The following is a 26,763-nucleotide window of genomic DNA, read 5'->3' as shown; positions in this document are numbered from 1 at the left end:
CAGGCTTGGGAGTCAGAGGACATGAGTTCTAATCCTGGCTCCGCCACTTGTCTGCTGCGTGATTTTGGGCAAGTCACTTAACTTCTCTGTGCCTCAGTTACCTCATCTGTCAAATGGGGATTAAAACTGTGAGCCCCCTGTGGGAAAACCTGATTGCCTTGTATCTACCCCAGTCTTAGAACAGTGCTCGGCACACAGTAAGCACTTAACAAATGCCATAATTATTATTATTATTAGATGCAGAATCAAGAGTCAAGTCCACCTGCAAAACTCCCAATCCTAAAACTCCCTTGTTCAGCCCAGAGATCCAAGGGTAGGTCCATCTCCCTCCTCACTGCAGCCATGGATAGGCAAGCCATGCTAGTGTAAGTCCCGGGGAGAGAAAAAGAGGGAGAGAGTGATCATCATGACAGTGCTTGACTGAACTGAACTAAATTATCTGGTAAGTAGTCAAGAGAGTGCATCCTTGCAACTGAATTTGACACAAAAGGCCCTGAAGAGCTCCTGGCTAGTAAGGCAGGAAAGGAAGTGTGACAACACAGCTAGAAGATCAGCTATGATGCTAGTATAGTTGCCACTGACAGTGTCACCAACCCCCGCCCCTGAGGATTGATACTGCAAACAGGATGGCTGTGGGAATCCAAGTGCTGTCTCTATCCTAGTCAGAGTCAGAGTTGGGGAAGGCTAGATTTGCAGCGTGTGCTATATGCTAATTTCAAAACTGCCTCCTCATTGAGGCCTTCTTAGATTAACCCCTCTTGGCTCTCATCACTGCCCAACTAAGTCTAAAAGGAGGCAGACTCCATTTTGCATTTTCTTATTCTATGTGTGGCACTGGGCTCCGCACATGGCTGCTCCCTTAGTGCTACTGGAGGGATGCAATGGCTTTAAGGAGTCCAGGATAAGTCCAGTTTGAGGTGAGCTAAGCAAAGAGCAAAGCAGGACACGGGCAGGAAGGATAACACGGCTAAACGAGGGACCTCTTCTGGTCTAAGAATCCCTGCCTGGAGCCCCGCTCCTGCCCTCGAGATGTGCAGTGCAGCCCTGAACAATCACAGGTGAAGGATTTTCCGTGTTGGGTGACTGTATGTGGTTCCTGAGAGACACTGGGCTGGAACAACCCTCTTGGGGCCGGAGAGATTTTCCTCCCCTCCTGAAGCTTCTGGGCTTGGAAAATGGTGACCTGTTCAAGGTGCAGGCAGTGGGATTGAAATGAAATTTCCGAATAAGGGGAACAGGAGTGAGGGGGGGAGAGGGTATGTGGGGGATCTCAGCTTTCCAGTCTTCCTTTCCCCCAACCCTGCTGCACAGCCCCTCACTGTCCAGCCAGCTACAGTGAAGTGTGCCAATCACCACAAAGACATGCAGGAAGGCTGAATGGAGTCCGATAATGAAAAGCATACGCTGGGATCTGATTATTTCTTTCCACATCTAAAATTGCTAAGGTGTAGAACAACCTAATAATAACAATCAAAGCAGAAGACATGGCATTTGGGGAATGAATGATAGTATTCAAAGTAAAAAAAGAAAAAAAAACCCACCCCCCCCACACACACACAAAAAAAAGAAAAGCCAGTCAAAGAGGAAAGGAATCAATTTGAAAGGAGTTGAACAGAGGGAAAGAGAAGGGGCTGGCCGTCAGCATCAAAAACCTGAGGGCTGGAACAGGGACAGGAAATCTGACATGGAGAATCCATCTGCCTGAAAGCAAGAAAGAATTGAAACTTTTGCTTGTTAAACACACTGACTCCCCCAGTAGATTTTTATTTATCATTATCATGATTATTATTGCATTTATTCAGCCCAGTGTGTGAAGCAGATGCCTCAGCATAGGGGCAGATATAAGATAAATGATTCAGACACAGTCTCCATCCCACCAGCTGCTCACAGTCTAAGGAGAAGAGAGTGCAAGGTGAGAAATCTACTGTAAAGAACTAGGGACAGGGTGTCAGGGGACGTAATCAATCAACCAGTAAATCAATCAGTGGTATTCATTGAGTGCTTACTGTGTGCAGAACACTGTACTAGCACTTGGGAGGCTGCAATAGCCAAAATAGACATGATCCCTGCCCTCAGGAGCTTACAGTCTTGTTGGGGGGTGACAGACTTTAAAATAAATTACAGGTAGGGGAAGCAGTGGAATAAAGGATATGTATATACATGTTGGGGATATGAGGGTGGGGTGAGTACCTCACTGCTTAGTGGGGAGGGCTAAGTTCATAGGTGACACAGTAAGGAGGGAAAATAAGGGGGGGGGGGAGAGAGAGAGAGAGAGAGAGAGAGAGAGAGAGATGAAAGATTAATCAGGGCAGGCTTCCTGGAGGAGATATGATTTTAGTAGGGCTTTGAAGATTGCGGTTCATTGGATATGAAGGCAGGAGGGAGGGAATGAGCAATAGATCAGTGATGAGAGAAGCAAAAAAAAGGCACAAGAGTAAGTAGGGGGTAGAGAACTGACTGAACACCTTAAAACCTATGGCGAGAAGTTTCTGTTGATTTGGAGATAGATGAGCAACCACTGGAGGTTTTTGAGGAGTTGGAAGACATGAACACAGCAATTTTCAGAAAAAAATGATCTCAACAGCAGAGTGAAGTATGGCCTGGAGAGGGGAGAGGCTGGAGGCAGGAAGCTCCAAGAGATGGCTGGGTTCTGAACCCAGCTCTGTCACTGGCCGACTGTGTACCCTTGGGCAAGTCACTTAGCCTCTTTGTTCCCTAGTGCCCATATCTATAGAATGGAACTAATAGGAGATGTGAAAATTCCTGGAAGGATATCGGACGGAAAATCAGGAAACTTGAATTCTAGTTCTAGCACATCTCCTCCAAAGGGTCTTTCCTGACTAACCCTTCATTTCCTCTTCTCCCACTCCCTTCTACATTGCCCTTCACGGATTTGCTCCCTTAATTCAACCCTCTCTCAGTCCTACACCACTTACGTTCATATTGGTTATTTATTTATTCATTTTAATGTCTGGTAAACCCCTCTAGATTGCAAACTCAGTGGGGACAGGGAAAGTGTCTACCAATTCCATTATGTTGTACTCCCCCAAGCGCTTATAACAGTGCTCTGAACACAGTAAGTACTCAATAAGTGAGATTGATTGATTGATTGATTGAGAGTTCCTGCTCTACCACTGCCCTGCAGAGTGACCTTGGGCAAGTCACTTAACCTCTTTGTCCCTCAGTTACATCATCTATACAAGGAGGATAAGATACCTGATATCATGGATTTTAAGCATCATGTTAAAATTGTGTTTGATTCATTCTCAGTGTTTATGCCAGTCCTTGGCACATAATGAGTATTTAACAGATGCCAGTTCATTTATTATATTGTGCCATCAATTATTAAATCTGAGAGAAAAGACTCAAAAAAACCAGTATGAATTACCAACAACAATAAAAGCAGATTGAAAATATTAAGATTAAACAGTTCACAGAGAGGGAAATCCTTAGACTCTTTCCTACCCCAGGCTACCGAACTACCGCAACCTTGGTATTTATTCATTTTAATCATTTACTACGTACTAGGCACTATAGTAAGTGTCAGATAGCTATAAAGTAATCAGGTTGGACACAGTCCCTGCCCCACATGGGTCTCACAATCTTAATTCTCGTTTTACAGGTGAGGTAACTGAGGCCCAGAGATGCTAAGTGACTTGCCCAAGGTCACACAGTAGGCAAGTGGCAGAACGAGGAATAGAACCCAGGTCCTCAGACAGCTAGGCCTGTGCTCTTTCCAATAGTCCATACTGCTTCTCATGGGTGGGAGTGGGAAGACTGCTCTAGCGAACTGCAAGGCCCCAGACCTCAGGATGGTGAGGCAATATGGGTCCCAGCTTAAGGCACCAATCAATCAATCAATAAATAGTATTTATTCTTTCATTCATTCAATCATATTTATTGAGTGCGTACCATGTGCACACTACTGTACTAAGCTCTTGGGAGAGTACAATACAGTAATGAATGGGCACATTCCCTGCCCAAAACTAGCTTATACTCTAGAGCGGGGGGGGACACACAGATTTAATATAAATAAAAGATATGTACATAAGTGCTGTGGGGCTGGGAGGGGGGATGAACAAAGGGAGCAAGTCAGGGTAACTCAGAAGGGAGTGGGAGAAGAGGAAAGGAGGGAAGGCCTCTTGGAGGAGATGTGCCTTCAATTAGGCTTTGAAGGTGGGGGAAAGTAACTGTCTGTCAGATTTGGGGAGGGAGGGCACTCCAGGTGAGTGGCAGAATGAGGGAGAGAGGCTGGTGGTGAGATAGGTGGGATCGAGGCACAGTGAGAAGGTTAGCATTAGATGAGCAAAGTGGGTTGGAGTGGAAGAGTAGTGAGGTGAGGTAGGAGGGGGCAAGGTGAGTGCCTATCAAATGCTTACTATTAATAATTATGGTATTTGTTAAGCACTTACTATGTTGTCAGGCACTGTACTAAGTGCTGGGGTGGATACAAGCAAATTGGGTTGGACCCAGTCACTGCCCCATGTGGGGCTCACAGTCTCACTCCCCATTTTCCAGATGAGGTCACTGAGGCACAGAGAAGTTTAGTGACTTGCCCAATGTGGCACAGCAGACAACTGGCAGAGCTGGGATTAGAACTCTTGACCTTCTGACTCCAAGATCCATGCTCTGTCCTCTACGCACGGTGCAGAGCAATGTACTAAGCGATTCGAAGAGGATAATACAATGGAGTCAGTAGACATGATCTCTGCCCTCCATAATCACCCAAAGTTATTGAATGGTCTAGTGGATGGAGCCTGGGCCTGGGAAACAGAAGATCATGGGTTCTACTCCCAGCTCTGCCACTGGTCTGTTGTGTGACGTTGGGCAAGTCACTTTGCTTCTCAGGGCCTCAGTTTCCTCATCTGTAAAATGGGGATTAAGACTGTGAGCCCCACCTGGGACAACCTGATTACCTATCAGCGCTTAGAACAGTGCTTGTTGCATAGTAAGCGCTTAACAAATATCATAATTATTATGATTATCATTTTTGGTAGTGTACTCTCTCAAGCGCTCAGTACAGTGCTCTGCATGCAGTAATTCTCGGTAAATACCGCTGATGATGAAAGTCCCAAGAAGGATTAGAGTCCGACTTTAGGGGGGTGCCCTTCAATGGTATGGAGAAGAATACACCGCAGATTGGCTGGTTTAGATTTCCCGGCCACACCTGAGATACTTTACTCTCTGCAGAAGAAGATGATCATTGTATCCTTGATCTTCCTCCTCTAGACTGTGAGCTTATTACGGGCAAGGAACACGCCTTCGAACTGTTTTGTATTCTACTCTGCCATTTGCTTAGTACAGTGCTCTGTATTTGGTAAGTGCTCAATAAATAGTAATAATAATTGTGGTGTTTGTTAAGCACTTACTATGTGCCAAGCACTGTTCTAAGCGCTGGGGTAGATACAAGGCTATCAGGTTGTCCCACGTGGGGCTCACAGTTTTAGTCTACATTTTACCGATGAGGTAACCGAGGCCCAGAGAAGTTAAGTGACTTGCCCAAAGTCACACAGCTGACAAGCGGCGGAGTTGGGATTAGAACCCACGACCTCTGACTCCCAAGCCCGGGCTCTTTCCGCTAAGCCACGCTGTTTCTGATTGCTTGATTGGTTGATCCTTACCCCCTTGGGGCTGACATCCTGATGAAATGAAACCAGAGCAAAAACAGTAATCTCTTGCTAAAACTGGTCTCCATAACTCAAATTTTAACCCTACAAAAGTTCAACACTGAAAAGACTCAACTACAAAGGGAGATTTGCATGAGAACAGTTTATGAAGAATAAAAACATTGAAGGAGTGAAAGGTAAAGGGAAATTGAAAATAACTGTGATATATCTGTGCAGTCCAGGTTGTTTCAATAAGAGTAAGAAATTTATTATATTAATATAATTACAATTGTAACAATTGTGGAAAGTTTAAGGGCTTACTCTGCTTCATTCAATCCATCAATCATATTTATTGAGTGCTTACTATGCGCAAAGCACTGTAAAATATGAGTTGGTAGGCATGCTCCCTGCCCACGACACTGTACTAAATGTTAGGATAGATACAAGATAATCAGAACAGATGCAGTTCTTATCCTTTATAAGGCCTTATAGTCGATTGCAAAGCTAGAGGGATTGTGGGTAAAATGTGAAATTGCTGGGTTGAATTTATTCTTATGTGGTCTTTCCCTATTAAAATCAATCATTGTCCCATATGTGCTGACTTTTATTTACATAAATCTTCATGAATTCGTGCATTGATGGCAGCAAAAAAGAGCTCGGTGGAAGGAGGTAGAACAAATCTCCGATTTTTCCATTGAAACAATTGTTCTCAAATGTCAATTTTGCTAATAACAAGTTCTCAAAAGGATCTCTCCATAAACATTAGACTGTATACATATTACTTGCTTATGTTTTCTCAATTCAGCCACTATAACATTAAACAGCAAGAGTCACCGAGTGTATAACAACAGAGGAATGAGTAGGAAGAGAGGAGGGTTCTGGAAAGGACGCCTGAATTCTGCACACAATCAGTTCTCCCGTCCATAATGCATGTTTTCCAATATGCAATTTGGCTAAGATGTGATTAGGTAATCAGGGAACAATCTTCCAACAACATGAGCCTATTTGGACTCGGCATGTTGTATTGTCACCGAAAAAAAACAGCCTCTGTGCATGTGTCTGGTGTTGGACTGAGGGCCATGCCATTAGAATGGGAGCTCCCTGTAGACAGGGAATATATCACTTGCTTATTTTGTACTTCCCAAGTGCTTTATGGCATACATTGAACTCAGGGGGCACCCGATGAATATTATTATCATTACTCATACCCTAACAGATAGTAAATGCTTAATAAATACCATCATAATTACTATCATTATTACTACTGCTACTACTATAAGGCTACGATTTCTACTACTGCCACTAATACTACTATTACTATTACTACTGCTACCACTACTAATAAAGTGTGAGTTTTCCCCTGTGTGAGGTATCACAAGAACACAACCCTTGCATGCACGAGAGCTGGAGATGTGTTCAAATCCCAGAATTTTTCAAGGATGTCTAAGTGGTGGTACAAGATCACAATCTGGATGTCTTGGTGATCACTTGTATCCTTTCTTTCTAGGCTCAGTTTTAATTCAAAATCATCCCCAACTGAACTTACTTATTTTCACCTTAGTCCCTTTAAGTTTTTTGTTCTTATTTTGAATCTGGAAGCTGTAGTTCAGCAACGTGAGCCCAAATCAGGGCATGAAGATTAAACCTTTAAAACCCCTTCTTACTCAGATGAATTTCCCCCTGTTTTATAGGAATTCTCGGGTTTAAGAGAATTACATAGTTAACCAAAGACATATATAAACCTATCTTCATTGGCTGCTACGTTCTCTACCCTGGCTTGTATTTATGTATTTAAACCATTTGCTTAATGAGTTTCTCAATTGCTTTTCCCCATATTTGGGGCTGTAACTTAGGTTTATCTTTATCAAAATAAATTGCTTTCTCTGTGTATGTTGGGTCTAATAACGCAGGCTCTGGTGCTATTTTGGACAGGAGGTCTGCCACTTTCCATTATGATGCAATTATTTTTCCCCCACCATCAATGACCATTGTAATATGTTTTGCAATAGCAATTACTTGTCCCTCCAAGGATGGCTACATCTGGTGCAGGCGGAATTTTAATGGAGCACCTTTTGTTAATTAGGGAACGGAGAAAAACTGTTGAAGAACCTTTGAAAGTCCTTCCACTTTCCAGACCAAATCTGCAACAGGGATGTTCTGAGGATTTGATGCCCTTAGAGGCTCACTTTTGTGATTTTTTTTTGCCACTCCCACTGCCCCATGTGGGAGTGAGACCTAAGACCAGGCACATCAACGTACCAACCTTTCTGCCTCATGAACATGCAAAGAGGGTGACTTTCTACATCATCACAATTGGTACCCATGCCATGCATTATAGCCAGAGGGCTCTCAAGGAATATTACTATCATTACTAGTACCTGATTATCTCGTCAGAGTCTTCTCTAAGCTTTTGTTCTCAGTGACTCACCCCATTTCTAATTGTTGTATGTCAGGCTAATCTGATTCCTGTGGTATTTGTGGGGTCTTGGACAATGACATCAATTTTGTGTGCAGAACCCTGGGCTAGGCACTGTGGAGAGTATCAGAGGTAGAACAAGGCATGGTCTCTGTCCTTGTAAAGCTCCTAGTCTAATGAGCAAGACAACTAGAGATTATATGGGAATGGAGGTCCATACTCTCTGTAAAGCAGGTTCACAGAAGGAATGGTTGTGGCCTAGAGGAAAAAGCCTGGTCCTGGGATTCAGAAGACCTGAGATCTAATCTGAGCTCTTCTAGGAGACCTTGAGCAAACCACTTAACTTCTCTGTGCCTCAATTTCCTCATCTGTAAAATGGGGATTCAATACCAGTTCGTCTCCTCTAGACTGTGAGCCCCATGTGGAACTGGACTGTGTCTGACCTAATTATTTTGAATCTACCCCAATAACTTAATACAGTGCTTGGCACATAATAAGTGCTTAAAAAGTACCACAATTCTTTTTCATCATCTCCTTCTCCTCCTTCATCTCTTCCTCCTCCTCCTCTCCCCCCTCCTCCTCCTCCTTCTTCCTATTATTAGAACCTACGGTCACAGGGCTTCATCCCCACAGTACTAATGAAAGCAGAAAGTGGAAAACCACAGTATTTAACAAGGAAACAGGAGCCTCAATATCCATACAGTCTGAACTTCAGTTGAGAGTTTAATGAGAAAAAGCAGATGCAATCAGAAAACGTGATCAGGGTTGTCTTCTCAGGCAAGACTGAGGGAATAAAGCTAGGAAGAGCACAGCTGACAAATGGTAGTCCCTAAGGCTGAAAGTCATGATACCCTGAAGGAAAATAACCGAGAGCGCAGGTGTGCAAGGGCCACAGTCCTTAGGATCCCATTCTTGTGCTTCCAATAAGGGTGTTCAAAGTTTAATTCGGAGGGGGAGAAGTGATCACTTAATGGGGTATTGGACAGGCATATTGTAACTCAACAAACCACCCCTGGTTTACTTTGTGCTTGGCTGGAACACCTGCCCACTGACAGAGTGAGGACTCACAGAAAGATAATGATAACAAACAAGGCTGTCCTGGCTGGGTGATCTGATAAGTGTCTGTGCACCCAGCTGGACCGAACTACAGATGCCAAAAAGTCTATTAAAGTTGGCCGTTCTTGGACAAATGACATAGGATTGATGCCGTCTCTGAAGTCCTTAAGTCTTACAGCATCACCCCTCCGGGTCTAGCGAAGGTTTTACTCCGGTACCTGGTAGTAGCTTTGGCTCATTTGCTTTCTTCTTGGAGAAAAAAGAGAATAAAATGAATCTCTCTTCCCCAACCAACCAGAACAAACTCTGATGGTGTCTACCAGCAGAATCAATCGATCAGTCCTTTTTATTGAGTACTGATTGTGAGCAGAGCACCGGACTGATTACTTGTGAGCGTACAATACAGTAAAGTTGGTAGACATAATCCTTGCCGATAACGAAGAAGCAGTGTGGCCTAGTGGGTAAAGCAGGGGCCTGGTAATCAGAAGGACCTGGGCTCTAAATGCTGGGTCTGCCACTTGTCTGCTGTGCAACCTTGGGCAAGTCACTTCACTTGTCCGTGCCTCGGTTAGCTCATCTGTAAAATGAGGATTAAGACTGTGAGCCCGTATGGGACAGGGACTGTGTCCAGCCCAATTTGCTTGTATCCACCCCAGCACTTAGTACAGTGCCTGGCACAAAACAGCAGGGCTCAGTGGAAAGAGCCCGGGCTTGGGAGTCAGAGGTCACGGGTTCAAATTCAGCCTCCGCCACTTGTCTGCTGTGTGACTTTGGGCAAGTCACTTAACTTCTCTGGGCCTCAGTTACCTCATCAGTAAAATGGGGATTAAGACTGTGAGCCCCACACGGAACAACCTGATTACCTTGTATCTCCCCCAGGACTTAGAACAGTGCTTGGCACATAGTAAGCAACTAACAAATACCATCATTATTATTATTAACAAATGCCACAATTATTATTATTATCATTATCATTATTATTCTTATTATTCTCTGTGTCTCAAGATTTTGAGCCCTTCCTGGGACAGGGACTGTATCCAATCTCATCAACTTGCATCTGTCCCATTGCTTAGTAGAGTGTCTGGCACATAGTAAATGCTAAACAAATACCATAAAAAATAGCAATATTGATGGCATTTGTTGAGCTCTTACTATGTGCCAAGCACTGTTCTAAGCACTGGGGGGATACAAGGTAATTACGCTGTCCCACGTGGGGCTCAGAGTCTTAATCCCCATTTTATAGATGCGGTAACTGAGGCCCAGAGAAGTGAAGTGACTTGCTCAAAGTCACACAGCTGACATGTGGTGGTGCCAGGATTAGAACCCATGACCTCTAACTCCCGAGCCCGGCTCTTGCCACTGAGGCGAAAACAAACAAACAAAAATGAGCTAAGAGTGAACGCTGCGAGAATGTCATTGTGTGGCCAGTGTCAGCCAACCCATGTCCCATGTGGAGCTTCATCCTTAAATTTCTCATGCTTTTAGGAGGTAAGGAAAAGTTGAGTTCAGTAATCTTTATTCAGGCAGCGATACTAGGAGAGACTTTTCTTGAGGATGGATTAATCACAGGATAAGTGGACCAACAAGGAAGTCACTCAGAAGCTGTCTGTGGGAGCTGACCGGAGTCGCTGGGGATAGGTTTATTTCAGTACGTCCTTGCTGGGTGGCTTCTATTCAAGGGAAAGATGATTTTTTTTGAGTTCCATTTTGTCCCTCTTCCCTCCGCCTCCAGTCCCCCTTTGCTGAGGAGCTTCCTCCTACCTGCCTTCCTAACGATCTTGGTGGCATCTGGAGGCCACTGACGCAGGCGCTGACAGCCTGCTCATTAGTGGCAGGGTGCTGCAGTCAGCCAAATGCATGCCACCACTCTGCTCCTGACACCTTTAGAGGGAACTGTCATCAGAGTCACAGCGCCTGCCAACTCTGGTTGAAGTCAAGCCGTGATGCCTCCAGGGCCAATTAATGCTCCAGTGGGCCTTGGCCTGAGAAGGAAGTCCTCGCCTGGTCTGACAAATGGAAAGCGTTGGAGGCGTGGGGATGTCCAGATTGGAGACTTCTCCCATAAAGAGACACCACTTGTAGGGTTGATGGGCTTCCTCCCCAGAGCCTGTCATTCAATCATTTGTTGGTTCATTCCTTCATTCAGTCAGTCAGTCATTAATTTAGTCATTCGGTCATTGAACTGATCACCTATCAGGTAGAGATTACTATAATAGGAATTTGAAAAAGCCTAATTCATTCATTCAATCATATTTATTGAGCGCCTACTGCGTGGACAGCACTGTACTAAGTGCTTGGGAAGTACAAATCGGCAACATATAGAGATGGTCCCTACCCAACAATGGGCCCGCAGACTAGAAGGGGGAGACAGACAACAAAACAAAACAAGTAGATGTTTCAGTACCATCAGAATAGATAAATAGAATTATAGCTATATACATATCATTAATTAAATAGAGTAATATATATATACAAATATATACAAGTGCTGTGGAGAGGGGAAGGGGGTAGGGCAGGGGGTGGGAGTGGGGTCGACGGGGAGGGGAGGAGGAGCAGAGGAAAAGGGGGTGCTCAGTGTGGGAAGGCCTCCTGGAGGAGGTGAGCTCTCAGTAGGGCTTTGAAGGGAGGAAGAGAGCTAGCTTGGCAGATGTGTGGAGGCAGGGCATTCCAGGCCAGAGGGAGGACGTGCACCGGGGGTCGATGGTGGGACAGGCGAGAACGAGGCACAGTGAGGAGGTTAGCGGCAGAGGAGCAGAGGGTGCGGGCTGGGCTGGAGAAGGAGAGAAGGGAGGTGAGGTAGGAGTGGGCAAGGTGATGAAGAGTTTTGAAGCCGATAGTGAGGAGTTTATAGAAGAGATACAGTCCCTGCCTTCATGGAGCTTGGAATCTAATACTTGGGAAAAATATATGCTTCTTTCTGGTGACAGAAATAGTCAGTCAAACCCCCTTGGTCATAAATAGTAAAGGACCTTAGAGCTGAAGAGGAAAGGCTCTCTATTTTAGGCTGGCTTCCCACAACTGAGATGAGTAAGTTGCAAAAATGGCTTTGGGGAGGAGACGCATTTTATTATGGGAAATAACATAAGCAGTGTGGCGCAGTAGAAAAAGCCCGGGCTTTGGAGTCAGAGGTCATGGGTTCAAATTCCATCTCCGCCAATTGTCAGCTGTGTGACTCTAGGCAAGTGACTTAACTTCTCTGTGCCTCAGTTACCTCATCTGTAAAATGGGGATTAAGATTGTGAGCCCCCCGTGGCTCCCCAGTGCTCAGAGCAGTGCTTTGCACAGAGTAAGTGCTGAATAAATGCCATCATTATTATTACTCCATGCTAAGGCATTTAGGACAAGGAATCCCTAGGTCAAGGAACCTTCCCTTCTTTCTGCACCAGATTCTCCTCTTGCCCCATCTTCCTCTGTTCTTTCCCAGGGAGAATGAGCACACTTTATTCACCTCACCCTCAGCCCCACAACACTTATGTATCGATCCATAATTTATTTTTATGAATTTATTGATTTATTTATATTAATGTCTGTCTCCCCCTCTATACTGTAAGCTCCTAGTGAATATGGAACACGTCAACCAACTCTGTGATGCTGCATTCTCCTAAGAGCTTAAGTATAGTACTCTGCACACAGAGGCACTCAATAAGTATATTGGCTTAGTGGAACAAGCAGGGGCTTGGGAGTCGGAGGACGTGGGTTCTAATCCTGTCTCCACTACTTGTCTGCTGTGTGACCTTGGGCAAATCACTTAACTTTTCTGTGCCTGTTACCCCATCTGCAAAATGAGAATTAAAAGTATAAGCCCTTCATGGGACAATCTGATTACCCCGTATCTACCCCAGCACTTAGAACAGTGCTTGGCACATAGTCAGTGGTTAACAAATATCATCATTATTATTATTATTAAATACCATGAATTAATTTATTTATTGATCAGGTCACCTAAAAGAAGGAGGGTCCAAAAATGGAACCAGGGATCTTTTCAGCAGGTTCTGACTTATTGCCTTCCTCCAAGGGGACACTGGGAGAATTTAGGAGACAGAAATCTGCAAACAATTGGAGTAACTTCTCCTCTTACTTCATTTACTGCTATTTACAATAATAAAACCTTTATTTTTTTGTGTTTTCATTCTCCACATCATTTTCACACCAGTTATCTCTTTTTTAACTCATAACCTCCCTGTAATGTAGAGAGAAGCTGATACTATCATCTCCATTTAGATGAAGAAATGGAGATCCTTAGAGGTAAGTTGATCTGCTAATTGTCACCCAAAAGGACAGTAACAGAGCCTGGACCCATGTCTTGAGGATCCCAGGCTTGTGCTATTTCCTGTCAACCCTGATCAACCAATAAATCAGTGATATTTATTGAGTCCTTACATTGTGCAGAACTTACTTTGTGCTTATGTGTGTAGAAAAGAGTAAGTCGACATGATCGCTGCTTTCAAGGAGCAAATCATGTTGCTCTCCCGCTCTCTTCCTCCTGACCTCCATGTAAAACCTGTCATCATTCTTATCAGAATTTATTGAATACTTAGAGTGCAGAATACTATAACTGATGCCTAGGAGAGTAAAATAACAAAGGGAGACATGACTCTTGCCCCTTAGGCTCTTATAATAAAATGGAGGAGTTTTCATTCTGTAATAATGATGATGGTGTTTATTTAATACTTACAAATGCACCAAGCACTGTGTTTAGTGCTGGGGTAGATACTAGGTAGTCAGATAAGACACAATCTCTGTCCCACATAGGGATCAATCTAAGAGGAAGGGATAACAGGCATGTTATCCCCATTTTAAAATTGAGGAAACTGGGGCACAGAGAAGTGAATTAACTTGTCCAAGGTCATAGAGCTAAGCCAAGCGGACAATCACAACTAGAGTCCAGGTCTCCTGACTCCCACTCCCATGATCTTTACAATAACCTACTCTCCTTCTATGGCCATTTTACAGAATCTAATGCAAACACTGAAAGCGGTTAGCAGAGTTGGCAAGAAGCTAAAGACACAGGCAGAAAAAGGGACATTAGGACAGAATGAAGGTTCATGGAGGAGTCTTGAAAGGGGGATGGGAAAAGAGATCCAAAATGATGGCACCGAATTACTAACGTGAGGGATTGGCCAGAGTTGATGGGAATTCCCTCAAGAACCTTCTTTAAAAGGGACTCAAGAGCCTACTTTATTCGTGGCAAAAGGAAAATTTGAAAAGATTCCATTCTCCTCATGTGAATAAGGGTGCAGAGACAGTAGTCTCCCTTCAGGAAGAGTTCTTGAAAATGCTGAAAATTTCAGAAAGAAACAGAAGTCACTACAATCAGCCTTTCTAAGATTTGGGGGAATGAAGAAAGCTATCTGCCAAAATAAGGAATTTAGAAGATTCCCAAGATTACATCTCAGGCCAGGACTTTAATATTTTAGAATTGGAATTTCAGGCACTTTTGGGAGAAAGGATGAATCCTACAATCTAGAGCAGAAAGGGCTCGCTAATCCAACATACATGAATATAGGTTTGGATTAGATGATTGTTTTATTCATTTTTAAAGGTGACCAGTCCAACAGCCTGATCTGTGACACTATGATTATGCATATGATTTACAAATACCCAGACAACATTGAAGTCAAATAATTCAGGACATTCTTCCATAGGCATCTACATGCCTCCATCATCTCCAACTGAGGCTAAAGGAGTTTGAATGGCAGAGAATGCACTCAAAGGGAAAATGGAGAAGGTACAATAATAATAATAATAATAATAATGATGATGGCATTTGTTAAGCGCTATGTGAAAAGCACTGTTCTAAGCACTGGGGGGGATTCAAGGTGATCATGTTGTCCCCCATGGGGCTCACAGTCTTAATCTCCATTTCACAGATGAGGGAACTGTGGCTCAGAGAAGTGAAGTGACTTGCCCAAGGTCACCCAGCAGACATGTGGCCGAGCTGGAACTGGAACCCATGACCTCTGACTCCCAAGCCCAGGCTCTTTCCACTGAGCCACACTGATTCTCGTGCTTCACGCTGCTTCTGCTGCTTTTAGACTGTAGTGAAAGGAATGTACAGAAGAGATGGGATGAAAGAAGCCAATATTCCTCAAACTAGCCACCTAAAACATACTGTTGGTCATGACAAAAAAAACCCAAAACATAAGAAACCAAGAGTTGATGGAGAAAGGGGCCAAAGTGGAATGATTGCTGTCAGTCCCCCAAAAAAAGAATAGAGAAGCTTCCACTGAAGCTTGAGGGGAGCATGTTCAAAACAGACTAAAATGAGCACTCCACCTCGAGTGGGTGGAAAATCAAATGGTTACCAGCGGTTGTGCAGAGGCTGAAAACAGCAGGAGCTTCAGGTACTAATTAGTTGAATAAATCACTGGCGTGAGGTCCATGATGGACTGCTAAAGGGAAATGTTAGAGAGCATTGAGAGGCATGGAACTTGAAGTTACAAAAGTTGACTTCTAGTCCCAGCACAAACTGCTTAGACAACTCACTTAACCTTTATGGGCCTCAGGTTTCTCATCTGTATAATGGGATAAGACAGACTGTGAGCCCCCTGGGAGACAAGTACTCTGCTTGATCTCATAACACTGCAACTACCCTAACGCTCGACACATAGTAAGTGTTTAATAACTGGTACAAGTATTACTGTCACTGTTATTATGGCACAACCCTAATCTTGAAGCTGGAAAATTGAAGAGAACAAGTGTGGCCCAATGGAAAGACCACAAGCCTGGGTGTCAGAGGACCTGTGGTCTAATCCTGCCCCTGCCACTTATCTGCTGTGTGTCCTTGGACAAGTCCCTTAATGTATCTGTGCCTCAGTTACCTCATCTGTGAAATGGGGATTCAACCTGATTATCTTGTATAAACACCACTGTCTAGTACAGTGCCTGCCCCGAGATAAGTACTTAACAAATATCAGAAAAAAACAAAACAAAACAAAAAGAATCACTTTTGTCCTCCAACCATTCTGTTGGAGACAGACTATGCGGCCATTGTGACCATTGGCTCTGACCCAGAAATGCTGATGTTTGTGTTCTGATCATGATGATTGCATTGATGATGATGATAATGATGTCGCAATCAGTTCCTGATTCAGGGAATAAAAGGCTGTGTCAGAGCTGGTCTCCACGGAGCTATGTGAGAAATACAAATTTCCATGGTTACGTGTGTAGGGGGCATACGGTTTTGGGAATAAGACCCTACTAATCCTTAGAGACTTTGCTGAGGGGCCCCATGCCTTTTTCTTTTAGGAACTCTAATGTTCCCCTAGCCCATTTAAAATAAGCTGTCCTTTGGAAAGAGTTAATAGGGAGAGATAAACGCCAGTCAGCTACAGGACCCCAGCCTCTGTTCACATTTGGCAGCCACCCAAAGATACCTCTTATCTCCAAATAATCGGCAGCTAGGAAAAAATGAAGCCATGAAGAGTTCAGAGGTGATTAGTTATTACTCGGCATCATTCCTCAGTTTGAATATGGGATATTGAATCTGGACAAGGGATCTGCAAAAAGCTGTTCATCTAAATTACTCAAATCCACAGGTGGAGACTGATTATCCTACTCCTCTCCCCTCGATACATCTTCTGTTTCCATAGCAGCTAAAACCTCAGTAAAATAGAAACATCTGGTCCAAGCCCAGGTAAATGTCCCCTGGGGAAATAAATCTGCTGGCTCGTAGTAAAAGGGAAAAAACTCTCTAAAACTCAACAACATTGAAAGATGAAGGAGAGGTTTAAGGGAGGGAGAGATAAAGATGGAAAAAGAGACAAAGCAAGAGAGAGGAGGAGAGAGAGAAGAGGGGAGGAAAGGAGGGAGAGAGGGAGTGGGAGAAAGAGAAAGAGAGGCAGAATATGAATTCAGGGGCATAACAATGAAAGAAATAAATGATGTGAAACAAAATAACATAATAGGGGAAGACAATGAGAAAGGAAGTGGAAATTAGAGCAATGCATGAATACAGGAAAAAGGTGGAGAGAGAGAAATAACACATCAAGGGGGAGTCAAAAGAGAAAACACAAGGGAGAAAAATGCAGAAGTACAGGCAGAGGAAGAGTAGTGTTGTGCAGTCCTACCTTCCTATAAATGCTGTTTGATGATATACATTCTGGCAGTAACCTTGATCTCACATTACTAGACTTTTGACTACGGGGCTGAGCAAATTGTGATATGTGCTCATGTAGTGTTCTGGGCTGGAGTTTATAATTCACTTCGTTTCAATGAACAGTAACATCTCCATCGGACTCCCCAAGAAGCCCCTTATTCCAGGGATGGGACTGGGACACTTCTGCCCCAGTCTGCCCCTTCTCTATCTACAGCAAACATGTTCGAATTCTGTTTCAGATGTACATGGGGTAAAGCACCCAAACAACTTCTAAGGTCACTCTTGGGTCTGCCGGTGCTGGAGGCACATCAGGAGACCGCTGTGTTGAATGGAGATCCAGGTTTCTGAGGCCCTGAATCCTCGTACCCTCTGAGCTCCTGGCATTCAGGACTGGGCGCATCCTCCAGTCCACCCCGATGTCATCAGGGAAGCAGAGGGACTGATAGATTTAGTTGTTAGCCTTAGCTGTGAGCTGTAGCTCTGAGGTGAAGCTGAGAATATCCCCATTGCACTCGGCTGTTGCCAGGTAGACAATTTTTTCTTTAATATCTCTATCTTCGTTTTGTTCCCCTAGGTCCTTCAGTGTGACTCATTCAGCACTCCTCCACCTTAACCATTTTTTTTAAAAAATGGCCCGTGTTTAAACTGGCTTCCCATCTCCACAGCTTGGGAAAATCCACCCAGTCCTGTGTCAGTGCCCAAATCCCAAGACAGGCTGTTTTTTCTTTCATTGTCCTGATTTTAGTCTAGCAATGGTATTTATTGAGCTATTACTATGTGCAGAGCACAGAATTAAACTCTTGGGAAAGTACAATGCAATAGAGGACACGTTCCCTGTCTTCCCCAAACCCATCCTTGACATGTCAATGCTGCCCTAGTCATCTCCCCTCCAGACACCCAAAACAGTGGTGGAAACAGGGCCGGCATGGTAGGGACAGAAACTAATCCCTCCCACTCCCACCTGGAGCCTGGACCATGAGAGATTAGATGGGATTAGTGAGGCAGTGAGGAGCAAAGATCAGGATGGGGCAAACAAGTTGAATGAAAAAGGAGGATTGTTAGGTTTAGGATTCAGGGGGCTGGAGGCATGGATGACTAATATGGTGGGGAAGATAGGGAGTAGGTAAATGTGTCTCCCCAAAGCCCCAGGACAAGTTTGTTTTTTAAAGTTCAGGCAGGGGTGAACAAGGTGATTGGTGGAGGTATTGGTAATGGGGCAATATAATATCAAAATGACTAATTTGGAGACAGGTGGCTGCAAGAGGGAGCAAGTTTCTACTTGTCATTGATAACCATGGCTACCAAGCACCTCCAGCCTTCACAGTATCTGTGATGCAATTAAATAGAACCACTTAATAATTCATATTTCCTTTATGAATCATGAGGATTGGCATCCTGAAAGACTCCATGACTGGCAAAACGGTAATGACTCGTAAGACTAGAGGCTTTGGAAAAAAGGAGTTAGGGACACCATGATTTGCATTACAGTTTAGGGGTTTGTGATGGTCAAATAAGCTTGCCAAGCCTGCACAAAACGTGATAAAAGTAGAGTGCTAAGGGACATTCAGGATGGAAAAATCAGGTTATTGCTTAACTTTACTGTTCATTTTAATTATTCTAGAAATGTTCAGACTCCATAAATTTACTCTCAGAAAGTTACAGCAAATTGCTGGTTCAGTACATTTGCTATTATGTAAGTGCATTTTGCATGCTTTTTTTTCACAAATTTCTCACTCCTCTTTGGCTCAGAAACCATGACTAAGATGCAGAATCCCAGTGAATTTGAGAAAAATTGCACCTGGATCTGAATTGCATGAAATGCAACACAATCCACAGTTTGAAGCATGCATTTCTCATCATCCAAGTCCCTTGTGAAGGGGGCTACAGAGTCTGGCCATGAGGGTATAAGTAATGTGAATGTCAAAAACCAGGCTGATCCCCAGCCATTGGGTCCTTCATTTAGAATATTCAGAGTAGATACTCCAAATGTTGGTTGGAAAAAAGAAGTGGGTTTCGTGTCTACTCTTGTAGGGCAAAGACCTGCTTAGTCTTTAAGAGAAAATGTAGCCTCTGGAATCCACCTAATGTCTTTTTTTTAAAAACCACAAACCAAAGTAGAAGAGTTCCAAGCCAATCATCAAGGGGCTTCAGATCTGCAAATCTCTTGATGTAGGATCAGTAGCTCATTTGAGATGCATCAAATTATCTGGTACTCAGAATCTGTATTTGTGTGACCTTGGGAAAGTCACTTCACTTCTCTGGGCCTCAGTTATCTGTAAAATGGATATTGAGCCTGGGAGCCCCATGTTCATTCAATTCATTCAATCGTATTTATTGAGCGCTTACTGTGTGCAGTGCACTGTACTAAGCACTTGGGAAGTACAAGTTGGCAACATATAGAGACGATCCCTACCCAGCAGTGGGACAGGGACTTTGTCCAACCTGATCTGCTTGTAACCGCCCTAGTGCTTAGTACAGTGTTTGATGCATAGTTTAGTGCTTAACAAATACCATAATTATTATTACCATTATTGATTGAGGTTCTAGATAAAAAACACAAACAAAACCCCACGAAAACAAAGTCATGTCCTCTGGTACAGAGACATAATTTTGGAAAATCCCTAAATAACTCAGTTGTTATCATTCAACCATTCAAAGGTGAAGACCTCCTTCAGGTCAGATCTACATTAGCAAATTATCCAAATAACTCAGACCAAAATATTCACAAAGGCTTTCAGTGATTATTATGAACTATACATTTGAATCCAATGGCTGCTTTACACTGGCTTCCACTGATATAAAAGTAAGCACCCTTGACTTGTTGGGTTGAAAATTAGTTCATAAATACTCAGGCCTTTATGCTGTAGGTGGGATTCTTTCCCACAACTTTTTCCCCCTGGGTCATGATATGTCGGTTGTTACTTCCCATTTCCATTCGACCAAAGGATCAGAAAATGCCATCCCAATCATGATTGACATGTAACATTTGTCCAATGCATTTCAATTATGTTTTAGACTCCTAAGAAGACAGATACCCAGCCAGCCATCTCAATATCTAACGTGCCACCGAAATGTCACTGAAATCAACACCAGAAGGAATAGCAAAGAGAAGTCTCAGACTCAGAGGCTCCAGCACTGACAGAATGAAACCAACCTGCAACTCCAACCTAGAAATCTTTGTGACCCTCCACTGTTTCCACCAGCCCCCAGGAACTGAACTGCTTCTGCCCCCGCCTAATAATACTTCCCTCTCTCCGTCACATCCCCCATAAACCTGCTCCCCGCACTGCTAGGTACAGAAAACACAACTGTCTTCTTTCAGCTGGGGTGTTCACAATTTACTCAGACAAAAATCCTCGTAAGAACTTAGCATGAAAGGAATGCAAAAGAGAAACAGAACGTATTGGTTTCTTCCAAATTCTTGTTGTGATTTCTTTTAGGTCAGCTGCCTGGTTTCTTTAAGACCTACAGGATAAGTAGATGAAGTGAGCCATCTTTTAAACAAGCCTAGATTTGGTCAGAGGCTGGAGTATCGTTACAAGCTAACTGCTTCTGTTCACTTCTCTCCTTCCCTTTTATGCCCCACTTGCAGGGTACATTGCTCCTCTAGAACCCCGTCCCTTAACAATTTCTCCCTCTCTCCTCCCCACCTCCACGCAGCATGTGATTCCTTTACCTTTGGGTGAGATGTGTCGCCAGGTTACTGCAGGCTCAGGTCGTCCTGTAGCTATGCAGGTGAGGCTGATATTGCTGCCTTCGTTGATGGAGACATCTGAGGAGATCTCCGTAATTTTCGGAGGTACTGTGCAGACAAAACGAGAGGAAGGGCAAGTGGATGATTCATTAGTAACTGTAGGAAAGCTCTCTAGAAACAATAGTAGCAGTAGTATTTGTTAAGCACTTACTATATGCCAAGCACTGAACTGAACACTGAGTTGATAGAAGAAAATCAAGTCGTACACAGTCCATGTCCCACACGGGGCTCACAGATTTAATGGGGGGATCGGAGCGGGGGGGGGAATTATCTGATTCATTTTGGAAGCAGAGCAGCTGAAACAGACCCTGATTCGATGTATCTGAGAGGGATTATTTCATTCGTTCATTCATTCAGTCATATTTATTGAGCGCTTACTGTGTGCAGAGCACTATACTAGCACTTGGAAAGTACAGTTCAGCAACAGAGACAAGCCCTACCCAAAAATAGGCTCACAGTCTAGAAGGGGGGAGACAGACATCAAAACAAGGAAACAGGCATCAATAGTATCAATATAAATAAATAGAATTCTGGATATATGCACATCATTAATAAAATAGACAGAAAAGTAAATATGTACATATATACACAAGTTCTGTGAGGTGGGGAGGGGGGTAGAGAAGAGGGAGGGAAGTGGGGTGATGGTGAGGGTAGGAGGAGCAGGGGAAAAGGGGGGCTTATTCCTGGAAGGCCTCCTGGAGGAGATGAGTTTTCAGTAGGGCTTTGAAGTTAGGGGGGTGGGGAGTGTGCTAGTTTGGCAAATGTGAGGATGGAGAGCATTCCAGGACAGAGGTAGGACGTGGGCCAGGGATCGATGGTGGGACAGACAAGAGCGAGGCACAGTGAGAAGGTTAGTGGCACCAGAGGAGTGGAATGTGTGGGCTGTGCTGTAGAAGGAGAGAGGGGAGGCGAGGTAGAAGGGGGCAAGGTAATGGAGAGCTCTGAAGCCAATAGTGAGGAGTTTTTGCTTGATTCAAAGGTTGATAGGCAACCACTGGAGATTTTTGAGGGGGCGGTGACATGACCAGAGCATTTCTATAGAAAGATAATCCGGACAGCAGAATGAAGTGGGGAGCGACAGGTGGTTGGGAGATCAGAAAGGAGGCTGATGCAGTAATCCAGTCGGGATACGATAAGTGATTGTACTAAAGTATAGCAGTTTGGATGGAGAGGAAAGGGCAGATCTTGGCGATGTTGTGAAGGTGAGACTGGCAGGTTTTGGTGATGGACTGGATATGTGGGATGAATGAGAGAACCAAGTCAAGGATGACACCAAGGTTGTGGGCTTGTGAGACAGGACAGATGGTAATGCTGTCCACAGTGATGGGAATGTCAGGGAAAAGACAGGATTTGGGAGGGAAGATAAGGAGCTCTGTCTTGGACATATTGAGTTTTAGGTGATGGAGGGACATCCAGGTGGAGTTGTCCTGAAGGCAGGAGGAGATGCGAGCCTGGAGGGAGGGAGAGAGAACAGGGGAGGAGATGTAGATTTGGGTATCATCTGCATAGAGATGATAGTTGAAGCCATGGGAGCAAATGAGTTCATCAAGGGAGTGAGTATAGATGGAGAACAGAAGGGGACCATGTACTGACCCTTGAGGAACCCTACAGTCAGGGGATGGTAGGGGGAGGAGGACCCCGCGAAGGAGACTGAGAGTGAACGGGCCCAGAGGTAAGAGGAGAACCAGAAGAGGACAGAGCCAGTGAAGCCAAAGTTGGATAACGTGTTGAGGAGAAAAGGATGGTCAACAGTGTCAAAGGCAGCTGAGAGGTTGAGGAGGATTAGGATAGAATAGGAGCCATTGAATTTGGCAAGAAGGAGGTCATTGGTGACCTTAGAGAAGGTGGTTTCAGTGGAGGAGAGGGGACAGAAGCCAGATTGAAGGGGGTTCAGGAGAGAGTTGGATGTGGGGGGCACCTTCCATGGTTAGGCAATGACAAGACATCACTATCAATAATAATAATAATAACAATAACTGCCATATTTGCTAAGCACTTGAGCCAGGCACTGTACTAAGCACTGGGGTAGATACAAGGTAATTAGGTTGATCACAGTCTCTGTCCCACAGTGGGCTCAGTATCTTAGTGCCCATTTCACAGATGAAGTAACTGAGGCACAGAGAAGTGAAATGACGTGCCCAAGGTTACACAGCAGACGAGTGGTGGAGCTGGGTTTAGAACCAGGTCCTTTTGATTCCTAGGCCTGAGCTCTAGCCATTAGCCCACAGTGCTTTCGATGCCTTCCATTCATCTCTCCTTTAACTCACATTCATCCAGTCTGGTCTGGGATACATGCACTGCAACCACTCAACAAACTGCTGCTCTCCTAAGCCATAACTCAGTCCCATCCTCCTCTTTCTTTCAGCGCTGACATCCAACCACGACCCCCGGCAGTCCACTCTGCTGATGGTGTGAAGACCCCAGCCATCAATACTGGACTGTCCCAGGAATCGATGCTGCATCTACCCAGAAACCACCAGCTTCCCCACTTCTAATGATCTCTTCCCGGATCCAGGTCATTCTGCCTTAATGAGCTGGGTGAGTTCTGTCTGTTAAGTGGCGTTGGGCAGCTGTCCTGGGCTTTCTTGGCAGATGAGCTGAATGCTCAATTCTGTCTTTTAGAAAGGATTGGGGCTGGGGCCCAGTTAAGCCTGCCTTCCCCCCTCACACAGAAAGGATCGTTACACCCTGAATATATATTTTGTTCTCTCAACTCCATTCCCATTTTCAGGCCCCTTTGGTAACTGGGCTTCTCCTGACACACCTGTCTCTGATGTGTCCACCACTCCTGACATGACATTTTACTTTGCTGAAAGACGGCACCATGACTCACCTCTCCCTTAATAGCTACTCAGTTTTTGCTTCTCTCTTTCCCAACTCATAGTCTGGCTTAGCTAAGCATTCCCTCATTCATTCAATCATATTTAACAAAGTATGCATTTAACAATACTCTGTAAAGCACTGTTCTTAAGCTTTTGGGAGAGTCCAACAGAACAACAAACAGACACATTCCCTTCCCACGGTGAGCTCACAGTCTAGAGGGTGAGACAGACATAAATATAAATAAATGAATAAATAAATTACAGATTTTATATATATATCTGTGCTGTGGGGGTGGGAGAGAGGATGAATGAAGGGAGCAATTTGAGCGAGGCAGAAGGAAGTGGAAGAGGAGAGGAGCTCTCTTCCTCCCTTCAAAGCCCTACTGAGAGCTCACCTCCTCCAGGAGGCCTTCCCAGACTGAGCACCCTTTTTCCTCTCCTCCTCCTCCTCCCCTTCCCATTACCCCCCCCCCTTCTACCCTACCCTCTTCCCCTCCCCACAGCACATGTGTATATTTGTACATATTTATTACTCTATTTTATTTTTACATATTTACTACTCTATTCTATTAATGATGTGCACATAGCTATAATTCTATTTATTCTGATGGTTTTGACACTTGTCTACCTGTTATATTTTGTTGTCTGTCTCCCCTTTCTAGACTGTGAGCCCGTTGTTGGGTAGGGACCGTCTCTATATGTTGCCGACTTGTACTTCCCGAGCGCTTAGTATATGCTCTGCACACAGTAAGCGCTCAATAAATATGACTGAATGAATGAATGAATGAGATGTGCCTTCAAAGAGACTTTGTAGTGGGGGAGAGCAATTATCTGTCTGATATGAGGAGGGAGGGCATTCCAGGCCAGAGATAGAATGTGTGCAAGAGTAAGCATGTAGAGGAGAGGGATGGGAATGGGTTGAGGTGGGATGGGGTGGGATCAGTTAGTTAATCAGTCAGTTGTATAAACTGTATACAGCACAGTATAACAATACATTATATTGTGGGATGGAGAGGAGGAAGCTCCCATTCAAAGACCTCCTCTCCAAAGTTTCACCCAGTGCAACCTCCATCTCCTCTGCGACCCACTTCCCCAACTCCATCTCCCTGCTCTCACCCATCCTGGTGATTTGGGCGAACGCACATCCTGGCTGACTTTCCAGGGCACTGCCTGATTGTAGAACACCAGGACTGGCCTTGTACACGCTCCCTCCAACAAGCAGGGAAGTAATTTATTGATCCTTAGAGCACTTCGAGATGCTCTGGAAGGGATTATGTCACACCAACGCCATGCAATAAAATAAAAAATGATGGACTTGGCGAACACAGGGTGATTTAGGGTTTGGAGCTGAAAGTGTGGTTAAAGTGCATTTTAAGTGGAAATCAAGGTGAGTAATGAATTACTCTGCCTTTAGAAGTTCCTGCCTGGAGTTCATTTCCCCAGCTTTTACATGATAGCTAATCTGCTAATCATACTCTAGAGGACTCTGGACAATACTAGAGTAAAATAGGAACCGATTGAGCCAGGAACTGTATGAAGAATAATGACATTAAATGAAACAATCACGAGCTGAACTTAGAAGAACAGTCCAAAATTTTCCCCTTGTTTTCTCCTACAAAAGAGCTTGTCTGCTTCGGCCTGGTCTGTGGCAAGTTTGGTCTCCTTCGAAGGTTGCCTCTGGCTCCAGAGCTCAGAGGCCTTACTGGCCCCAGTGGAGATGCTACAGGAATGTGTCTAAGTGATGCAGTGGGCATCAGGCTGGAGATCCCAGACCGTGTCAGGATGGAACTAGTATTGGTCTTAGTCACAGGGCCACAATGCTATCCTGTGCTCCAGGCTCTGCAGAGGGTGGCCGGGGATACAGCCACCTTCAAAGACTGCTTGCCAGCCGTTGAAGGATCCCAGGCCCCTTCCCACTGAAAGAGTCAGAGGTCAGGAAATCTGGGAGCCTGCAGCCTCCGAACCTGTGGAAAGGTCGGAACAGAGGGGAGGTGGAGTAAGCAGATAGATCATCAGGGTGGTCCTCACCAAGGATTGCTTATTTGTGCATGTTCCTTTCTACTCCCCTTGGCATTGATTCTTCATTTTAAGTGCTCCCACTGTCTGGGTTTTGTCTGCAATGTATTTCTCTTTCCTAAGTGTCTGCCTTCCCTCACCTATATTGGAGTCCCTCGTGAGGCAAACACTGTGCCTGAACTAGTTTATTTCAGTGTTTAGTACCCTGCTCAACTCCACTTTCACTTCATCCATTCATTCATTCAATCGTATTTATTGAGCCCTTCCTGTGTGCAGAGCACTGTACTAAGTGCTTGGAAAGTACAATTCGGCAACAGGTAGAGACAATCCCTACCCAACAAAGGTCTCACAGTCTAGAAGACTGTGCTATTGCTCCTACCTCAAAGTGGCTTACAGGAACAACATCTCATATGATTCTGGCTATTCAACGGCACAGACATTGAGAAACACATCTTTCTCCCAACTGGTGCATCAGATACTTTTATGAGAAGCAGTACGACCTAAGTTATAGAGCACAGGCCCAGGAGCCAGAAGGACCTAGGTTCTAATCCACTTGTCTGCTACATGACCTTGGACAAGTGGCTTAAAATCTCGGGGCTTCAGTTTCCTCATTCGTAAAATGGGGATTAAGACTGTGAGCCCCATGTGGTACATAGATGGTGTCCAATCTGATTACCTTGTGTCTTCCCCAGTGCTTAGTACAGTGCCTGGGACATAGTACGCACTTAAAAATGTAAAAAAAAAAAAAGTAGTCTGTCTCCCGCCTTTGGAGTACTAGCTTTTTGAAGGCAGCGAATATGTCCCTTCTTAATTGTGTACTTTCCAAGTGTGGACAGCATGGCTCAGTGGAAAGAGCACAGGCTGTGGAGTCAAAGGTCATGGGTTCAAATCCCGGCTCCACCAAAATGTGTGAATTTGGGCAAGTCACTTAACTTCTCTGTGCCTCAGTTACCTCATCTGTAAAATGGGGATTAAGACTGTGAGCACCCCCGTGG

At 44.5% G+C, this 26,763-nt stretch overlaps 1 protein-coding gene across 3 annotated transcripts in view; it reads right to left on the bottom strand.

The window, feature by feature from the left end:
* The window catches only part of NTM (neurotrimin), a 1,106,994-nt gene that overhangs the window by 147,388 nt on the left and 932,843 nt on the right, over positions 1 to 26,763 (bottom strand). For all 3 annotated transcript variants that reach the window (XM_038754388.1, XM_038754389.1, XM_038754390.1), the window contains one exon: positions 20,853 to 20,978. In XM_038754388.1, the coding sequence (XP_038610316.1) occupies positions 20,853 to 20,978 (126 nt within the window). The remainder of the gene's footprint in view (positions 1 to 20,852; positions 20,979 to 26,763) is intronic.

This window comes from Tachyglossus aculeatus, chromosome 11 (assembly GCF_015852505.1).
Source record: "Tachyglossus aculeatus isolate mTacAcu1 chromosome 11, mTacAcu1.pri, whole genome shotgun sequence".
Taxonomy (NCBI): Eukaryota; Metazoa; Chordata; class Mammalia; order Monotremata; family Tachyglossidae; genus Tachyglossus; species Tachyglossus aculeatus.
The sequence above is the reverse complement of the archived record's forward strand: the minus strand, read 5'-3'. Positions and strand labels throughout refer to the sequence as shown.